Below are 8,900 nucleotides of genomic sequence, written 5' to 3' on the forward strand. Positions count from 1 at the left end.
GAAGAAGAAGAAGAGGCCTATGGAGTCCTTGGTGCTCTCTCAGCTTGGTGGTTTTCTTCCAGACGTTTTCATTACCCAACTAGGGAACATCATCAGTGCTAGAAGGGGGTGGGGTTCATGGAGAGGAGGAGGAGGAAGAGGAGGGGGAGGAGGAGGAAGAAGAAGAGGCCTATGGAGTCCTTGGTGCTCTCTCAGCTTGGTGGTTTTCTTGCAGATGTTTTCATTAACCAACTAGGTAGCATACTCAGTGCCCACCGTAGCACCGATAAACAAATCATTTGTTTTTTACAGGCATTTAGGCCATCACAAACTCTGGGACCCGAATGAATTTGCCGTCCATTGCTTCAAGATCATCATGTACTCCATCCAAGTAAGTCTTCCCTTGCTGGCTGGGGAATTCTGGGAATTGAAGCCCACACATCTTCGAGTCACCACGGGTGACCAACGCTGTTTTAGAGATTCTTCCTTTGACTTTCCAGCTGTTCCTCTGCTTTTTTGGGATGCACTCAAACCTGTTCTACGACTCCTGTTTCTCGTTTGAACTCAAGAGGGGCAAAAATTCTGGAGCGGGAGGGCAGTGACTTGACTACTACACTGGAACAGGTCCAATCTTGTGCCTCCTTCCTTTTCCTTCCCAGGCCCAATACTCACACCACGTGATACAGGAGATCCTGGCACACCTGGACAGCTGCAGGCGAGATTCTCCCCGCGTCCGAGCTGGGATCATCCAGGTCCTGCTGGAGGCCGTGGCCATCGCGGCCAAAGGATCCATCGGTGAGTCCCGTCAGGTCCGCCCGGCGTGCGGTTGTGAGAGCTGGTTGGTTGTAGGGATGTGTGATGACCCAGGGCACAGCACAGAGGCAATGCAGTCAGCTGGCAATTCAAACCGTCCTTTAATTGCTCCAAATTTTCCCCAAATGCTCCCACATTTCTGGCCAGCCTCCAAACAAAGGAAGACACACACCCCTCTGGCTGCAAGGAGTTTCACATACAGTTTGATTAGGAGAGGAATTTACTCAAGGCCACGGAGATAACAAGGAATGACACATACATCATAAACCTAACCAGTCTGTGTGAATACACACTTGCCTGAGCGGTTTCTGAAGGGAATCCAAAATACAGTCTGAGATCTTTGAACATCCAAGCAACGTTGTCAGCCAGTCCAAGGGTCAGAGTTTCCGGGTTTCCAAGCAGAAGTCACAGAACAAGAGATCAGCAACAACACACACAAAACTCCAAGGATTCAGCATTTGTTCCTGACAAATGCCTCTTCCCACAGCGTCTCCTTAAATCTNAGCATCAACTGTGCATGATGGGGCGTGAGGGCAGAGTCTTGTCTACGCTGCCTGGCTGCCATGTCCTTGGCTGCGCTGCTCCGTGTGGGCCACACTCGGGGGTGACTCTCCTTCAGGGGGGCTGCTGGAGAGGAAGGGGTCGCGGGGGGAGGCAAGGCTGGGGCAATGGCACGTATGCCCACAGAGAGGGCTCTGAGTGCCGCCTCTGGCACCCGTGCCATAGGTTCGCCACCACTGCGATATACCATTTCGGACAAATGGCTGTCCAGTCTCTTCATCAAAACTTCCAGTGTTGGAGCATTCACCGCTTCTGGAGGCAGGTTGTTCCACTGGTTAATTGTTCCAACTGTCAGGAAGTTTCTCCTTAGTTCCAGGTTGCTTCTCTCCTTGATGAGTTTCCACCCGTTGCTTCTTGTCCTGCCTTCAGGCGCTTTGGAGAATAGCTTGACTCCCTCTTTTTGGAGGCAGCCCCTGAGATATTGGAAGACTGCTATCGTTTCTCCCCTCGTCCTTCTCTTCCTTAAACTAGACATACCCAATTCCAGCAACCCAATTCTGCAAACCATCTCCAAACCTTGAAACCTGGTCTACGTAGAAGGGAATCCGTGCAGGGTACAGCCCCTTCCCCTTCCTCTTGCAGCCGTTCCCCCATTTCCTTGGGCACCCACAGTTAATACGTCTCCCCTTCCATAAAATTTAAGCCGTGCCTCTTTTTTTTGGGGGGGGGGGGGTATGTGACAAAAATATTGACTTACAGACTGAATCAGATGCAGCTCCAGCTTATACGCAAACAAGGCACACAAGCTATCATTAAGAGTCTATTTCTAGTTTCTTATTTGGATTTTTAAAAAACTATTTCTAAGGCAGCTGTCAGGTTCCGAAAGAAATAACTTTTCAGAGAACTTTTAGGCATAATTACCTTAAAGAATCCTTTAATGAGTTACATAATCCGGCACGAACGAAGTAAAGCCAAAGACTGAAACACCCCCCCATCCTAGCTCTCGCGACAAGCACAACTCCCTCCCTCCTTTCACAGTCGTCAATCATATGCTCCAATTAAACAGAGGTGTGAATCTTCTTCTCCTCTCATCTGTTATTACAAACTGCTGCTGCTTTGACCTTGGCTGAGCTATGCTAAGATAATGTAGTTATTCACAGGCATTCCTCCCCCCCCATCTGGCCCACAATGCCTGCTTTTGCTCTTGAGGCAATATGTAGACTAAATAGATATGTTTGCTTCTTCACTTATGTCAAGCAATAACATCCAATGTTAGCAGACTTGACAGCAGCATTTCCTGATAACGCTCTTACGGGTAACTCTGGATTAGGAGGAACTAGGAAGGGTCCAGGGATGGCCTGGCATTCATTTCCTGATTTTTAAGGGGTGTTTCTCAATCATGTCAACTTTAAGATGGGTGGGGGCTTCAACTCCCAGAATTCCCCAGCTAAGTTTGAGAAACAGGTTTTTTCCCCCAGCCTTCTATTTTTATTTTATTCAAAAAATAAAACATAATACAAATAAAAAACTTTCCAAAAAAATAGGCAAAAACCCCTCAAACGAATAAAACAAAAGATATAAAAGTGCATTAAAAAAACTAATTCATACACATATCTTATTCCCCCCCTCCCAGTTGAATATTAACAGGTTACAAGAATATTAGTTTCCCACCACTTGGGAAACAGCCTTTCCCCCCTCCCCCAAATTTTAAACTATGGTACTAAATCAATTTGCAATTGATTAGTTCAGAGGTAGGCCACCTTGGCTCTTTTATGACTGGTGGAATTCAACTCCCAGAATTCCTGAGCCAGCATGGCTCAACTTGGAAACCCCTCCCTTTCCCCTCAGCATGGCTGGCTCAGGAATTCTGGGAGTTGAAGTCCACGAGTCATAAAAGAGCCAAGGTTGCCTACCCCTGCTCTAGGCCTTGGCTGTTTTATGACTCGTGGACTTCAACTCCCAGAATTCCTGAGCCAGCATGGCTCAGCTTGGAAACCTCTCTCTTTCCCCTCAGCATGGCTGGCTCAGGAATTCTGGGAGTTGAAGTCCACCAGTCATAAAAGAGCCAAGGTTGACTACCCCTGCTCTAGGCCTAGGTCGCTTTATGACTCGTGGACTTCAACTCCCAGAATTCCTGAGCCAGCATGAGGGAAACTTTGGCCCCTTCATGACTGGTGGACTTCAACTCCCAGAATTCCTCAGCCAACATGGCTCAGCTTGGAAATCTCTCCCTTTCCCCTCAGCATGGCTGGCTCAGGAATTCTGGGAGTTGAAGTCCACGAGTCATAAAAGAGCCAAGGTGGCCTACCCCTGGATTAGCCCAACAGCTATAAACTATATTAGAGCAAACGGTTAACAGGAAGACCAATCAAAATAAGGAAGACGAGATTAAAATGTCAAGGCCCTCTGTTACCAAAGTGGTACATAAAAATAAAAAAAATGCAGGAATCCACAGAAGGGGGGGGGAATGACCAAAAGACAGTTTTCAAGCGATTGTTGAAAGGGTAAGCAGAGTTTTCTCAATCACTTTAAGATGGGTGGACTGCAACTCCCAGAATTCCCCAGCCAGCGTCGCTGGCTGGGGAATTCTGGGAGTTGAAGTCCACTCATCTTAAAATGGCCAAGGCTGAGAGACCGTTTTTTAAGGAATTGTTTTTAAAAATTGGTCCAAGGACTTCACAAGAGGTGGGGAAATTCCTGCCCATTATTCTTGCATTCCCGGTCTTAGGAATGGCTGGAAGGGTTTCACCCTCCCTTCGTTTTTCGTTCCCCCCGTAGGTTTCTTCGGAAGCAACCTGCCCGATTACCAGCGGTCGGAGATCATGATGTTTATCATGGGGAAAGTCCCCGTCTTTGGGGTCACCTCCCAGAACTTGGACACCAGCGAGCTTGGGTGCGTGTCCCCCGTTTGTGTTCTGTTTTTCTTTCTGCAAGCGGGTATTAATAAGAGTAGGAGCCGTGGTGGCCCAGGGGTTAGAAGGCAGCATTGCAGGCTGACTCTGCCCACTGCCAGCAGTTCGATCCTGACTGGCTCAAGGTCGACTCAGCCTTCCGTCCTTCCGAGGTCGGTAAAATGAGGACCCAGATTGTTGGGGGGCAACAGGCTGATATTGGTAAACCGCTTAGAGAGGGCTGTAAAGCACTGTGAAGCGGTATATAAGTCTAAGTGCTGTTGCTATTGCCCTTCCTTCCTTCCTTCCTTCCTTCCTTCCTTCCTTCCTTCCTTCCTTCCTTCCTTCCTTCCTTCCTTCCTTCCTCCCTCCTCCTCCTTATCCCCTCTTCCCTCCTTCCCTCCCTCCCTTCCATCCATGGTGCACAGTGGTTAGAATGCAGTATTGCAGGCTAATTCTGCCCACTGCCAGCAGTTTGATCCTGACCGGCTCAAGGTCGACTCAGCCTTCCGTCCTTCCGAGGTCGGTAAAATGAGGACCCAGGACGTTGGGGCCAAGATGCTGACATTTGTAAACCACTTAGAGAGGGCTGTAAAGCACCGTGGAGCGGTATATAAGTCTTAAGTGCTGTTGCTAAAGTGCTATTAAGAGCACAGCTGTTAATATGAATTCTTAGGGTGCCTGGACTAAGATAGGAGGATCTTTGTAGCTCAGGGTTGAAATGAGGGTCCTTGGTGCTCTCTGAGCTGGGTAGTTTTCTTGCAGACGTTTCATGACCCAACTAGGTAACATCATCAGTGCTAGAATGGAATGGGGTGTGTAGAGAGGACGACGAGGAGGAGGACTGTGGGATCCTTGGTGCTCTCTGAGCTGGCTGGTTTTCTTGCAGACATTTCATGACCCAACTAGGTAACATTATCAGTGCTAGAAGGTGCAAACCCCACTCCCTTCTAGCACTGATGATATTATCTAATTGGGTAATCAAATGTCTGCAAGGAAACAGTCAAGCTCAGAGAGCACCAAGGATCCCACAGTCGTCGTCGTCGTCGTCGTCGCCGCCGTCCTCCTCCTCCTCCTCCTCCTCCTCCTCCTCCTCCTCCTCTTCCTCCTTCTCTCCAGAAACCCAACTCCCTTCCAGCACTGATGATGTTCCCTAGTTGGGTAATGAAACATCTGCAAGGAGACCACCCAGCTCAGAGATCACCAGGGACCCCAAAGTCCTCCTCCTCCTCTTCCTCTTCCTCTTCCTCTTCCTCTTCCTCCTCCTCNCCTCCTTATCCCCTCTCTTCCCTCCTTCCCTCCCTTCCTTCCATCCATGGTGCACAGTGGTTAGAATGCAGTATTGCAGGCTAATTCTGCCCACTGCCAGCAGTTCGGTCCCGATCATCTCAAGGTTGACTCAGCCTTCCGTCCTTCTGAAGTCAGTAAAATGAGGACCCAGGATGTTGGGGCCAAATGCTGACATTTGTAAACCACTTAGAGAGGGCTGTAAAGCACCATGGAGCGATATATAAGTCTTAAGTGCTGTTGCTAGGTGCTATTAAGAGCACAGCTGTTAGTATGAATTCTTAGGGTGCCTGGACTAAGATAGGAGGATCTTTGTCGCTCAGGGTTGAAATGAGGGTCCTTGGTGCTCTCTGAGCTGGGTAGTTTTCTTGTAGACGTTTCATGACCCAACTAGGTAACATCATCAGTGCTAGAATGGAATGGGGTGTGCAGAGAGGAGGAGCAGGAGGAGCAGGAGGAGGAGGAGCAGGAGGAGGAGGAGCAGGAGGAGGACAACTGTGGGGTCCTTGGTGTTCTCTGAGCTTGGTAGTTTTCTTGCAGACGTTTCATGACCCAACTAGGTAACATCAACAGTGCTAGAAGGGTTTGGGAGGAGGAGGAGGAGGAGGACTGTGGGATCCTTGGTGCTCTCTGAGCTGGCTGGTTTTCTTGCAGACATTTCATGACCCAACTAGGTAACATTATCAGTGCTAGAATGTGCAAACCCCACTCCCTTCTAGCACTGATGATATTATCTAATTAGGTAATCAAATGTCTGCAAGGAAACAGTCAAGCTCAGAGAGCAGCAAGGATCCCACAGTCCTCCTCCTCCTCCTCCTCCTCCTCCTTCTTTCTCCTCAGAAACCCAACTCCCTTCCAGCACTGAAGATGTTCCCTAGCTGGGTAATGAAACATCTGCAAGGAGACCACCCAGCTCAGAGATTACCAGAGACCCCACAATCCTCCTCCTCTCTGCAGCCCCTCCTCCCTGCTCTGAAATATTGACAGCTGGCTTTTGAAACCAGGCCCTTCTGGGTGTATTTTGCTTCTGCGAATTCTCTCTTGGAGAACTTTTTAAAAAGTCTTCCAGAGTGGGAGAGGGGCGGTGGGGCCGTTGAGGTCAGGCGCCTCAGATCGATGGCATCTCGTCCCAGTGGATGGCTTTCCAGCCAGGGATGCTGCTGGCTTTGGGGGCAGCCCCAGCATCGCTCCTGCCCTGAACCCTTTTCCCTGTTTCCTTCCAGAATATAATACTTTCTCTGCTCTTTCCGGTCTCGCAGGGATTTGGGAACCCGGAGGATCCAAATCATGCTGCTGCGGTCATTGCTGATGGTAAGGAGGAATTCTGGGATGGGGGTCTGCGGGCTAAGGTGCCGAATTTCAGGGGTGGCATTTCCAGATCTCCCCTAATAACAGAGCTTCCCTCCTGTTTGTTTGGAATGTGGCTCAATATCCCAAAACAAACAAACTCAACTTGGAATTCCAGGAACAAAGCTTTATTTGGAAAGAAGCGTTTGCAAAGGCTTGGTGGACTGAAGCTCACGCAGGAGACTTCAAGCCACGCCTTAAAGGGATGTAAAACACCCTTTTATGCCCTGTCCTTGAAGCAGATTCCCCCTCCCCTATCGCTCTCAACACCCCTGTCATGGTTCCGACAAATGGAACTCTTCAAAAGTACTTCGAGGCATTGTTTACCTTAAAGAATCTTTATTTTGAGCAGCATAACATCGCCAGTGCAAAATCGAAGCCAAAAACTGAATTCCCTGAGCGCATAGTATCAAAGCATAATTCCCTCTTCCAATTAACCATCATAAATCACGTTCCCCAATTAGCTTGAAGTTCGGGCTTCCTCTCCAGCTCTCCAGCCCACCGATTCTTATCATCTCTTATTTCAATAACCTTGATTCTCAAGCTAGGTTTAGTGTTGTTATGTCTAGCTAGACTCTCGTTAACATCCCCCCCTCCCAGCATCATCTAACTCTAAAAGCAAAAGGTAAAAGGTAGCTACATTTCCCTCTCTTGTCAAATGCAAAAACATCCGATGTTGTCTGAGTTTATGACTTCCAGCTGGCTTCTCCTACAGAACTTTAGACTCGTTAGAAATTTCCGATTAATCATCTACTCCTTTCATATTTGGAGCAGAGATCTCCAAACCTGGCAACTTTAAGACGTGTGGACTTCAACTCCCAGAATGCATGCTGGCCAGGGAATTCTGGCAGTTGTACAGGGAGTCCTCGGCTTATGACCGCAACTGAGCCCAAAACGTCTGTTGCTAAGTGAAACATTGGTTAAGTGAGCCTTGCTGCATTTTATGACTTGTGGACTTCAACTCCCAGAATTCCTCAGCCAGCATGAGGGAACTATGACCCTTTGATGACTTGTGGACTTCAACTCCCAGAATTCCTCAGCCAGGCACGTGTGCCTGGCTGAGGAATTCTGGGAGTTGAAGTCCACAAGTCTTAAAGTTGCCAAGTTTGAAGACCCCTGTTGTATCCTGTCTTCCCTCCCCAGCCCTTCTGCTTATGAGCACCTTCCTCTCCGGAAAGCTTGCAGGGGGCTCCTTGTGTTGGATAAATGGGTGGCGGATCACACCATCAGGTGGATTTCCTGATCGCGGACTACAGCTCCCAGCATCCCCTGGCCTTGCAGGTGGCAGCTGTCGATTTCTGATGTAACCTTTGGAACGCCTGGGTGACAAAGGCCCTGTAGTGGGGATGAAACCCCTCCAGTTGGCGTCCCTGTCCTCTCCCAAGTAGTCCTCGACTTACTAATTGTTCGTTTAGCGACTGCTGAAAGTTAGAACAGACCCTGAAAAAAGTGACTTTTGACAGCTATTCGCCGTTGCAACCTTTGCAGTGATCAAAATTCAGATGCTCCTACTTATGACGGTCACAGGGGCCCGGGGTCACGTGATCCCCTTGTGCGACCGTCTGACGAACGAAATCGAGGGGGAAGCTGGATTAACTTAACAACCGTGTCTCTAACTTATCAACTATTAAGCGTTCCTAACCATTGAAAAAGGTCGTTAAAATGGAGCATAATTCACTAAACTGTCTTCGCTTAGCAGCATAAATCTTGGGGATGTAAGTTGAGGACTACGCTGTATTTTTGAATCCTGGGCTCCTTTGTGGCTTGAGTAGCGTTTGGGCTCATTCAAGCAGCCGCCGGTGCTGACGGCGAGGGCTAACTCGGGACCGCTCCTTGGCAGGTGACCTCCGGCTACAACGCGAAGAGCATCGCCTCGGTGCTCTCGGCACCCTTCCTGGACCCCCTGCTCTCCACCTCCCTCATGGAGGACTGCGAACTGCGCCAGTTGGTCCTGGAGATCCTGCACAATCTCATTGACCGGCACGACAACAGAGCCAAACTTCGAGGAATCAGGTAGGTGTCAGCTGTCAGTCAGAAAAGAAGGGCTCCTGATTCCACCTTGAGCCAAGAATAGACTTTACT

General features: G+C 49.0%; 1 protein-coding gene across 1 annotated transcript in view; it reads left to right on the forward strand.

Annotated features, from left to right (window-relative positions):
* EFR3A (EFR3 homolog A) overlaps nt 1-8,900 on the forward strand; it is a 48,343-nt gene that overhangs the window by 21,259 nt on the left and 18,184 nt on the right. The window contains exons 7-11 of the mRNA XM_029286820.1: nt 292-370; nt 639-774; nt 4,072-4,186; nt 6,731-6,782; nt 8,659-8,831. Coding sequence (XP_029142653.1) covers nt 292-370; nt 639-774; nt 4,072-4,186; nt 6,731-6,782; nt 8,659-8,831 — 555 coding nt within the window. The remainder of the gene's footprint in view (nt 1-291; nt 371-638; nt 775-4,071; nt 4,187-6,730; nt 6,783-8,658; nt 8,832-8,900) is intronic.

The sequence above is a fragment of the Protobothrops mucrosquamatus genome, unplaced genomic scaffold (genome assembly GCF_001527695.2).
Source record: "Protobothrops mucrosquamatus isolate PMUCROS unplaced genomic scaffold, P.Mucros_1.0 scaffold_227, whole genome shotgun sequence".
NCBI lineage: Eukaryota > Metazoa > Chordata > Lepidosauria > Squamata > Viperidae > Protobothrops > Protobothrops mucrosquamatus.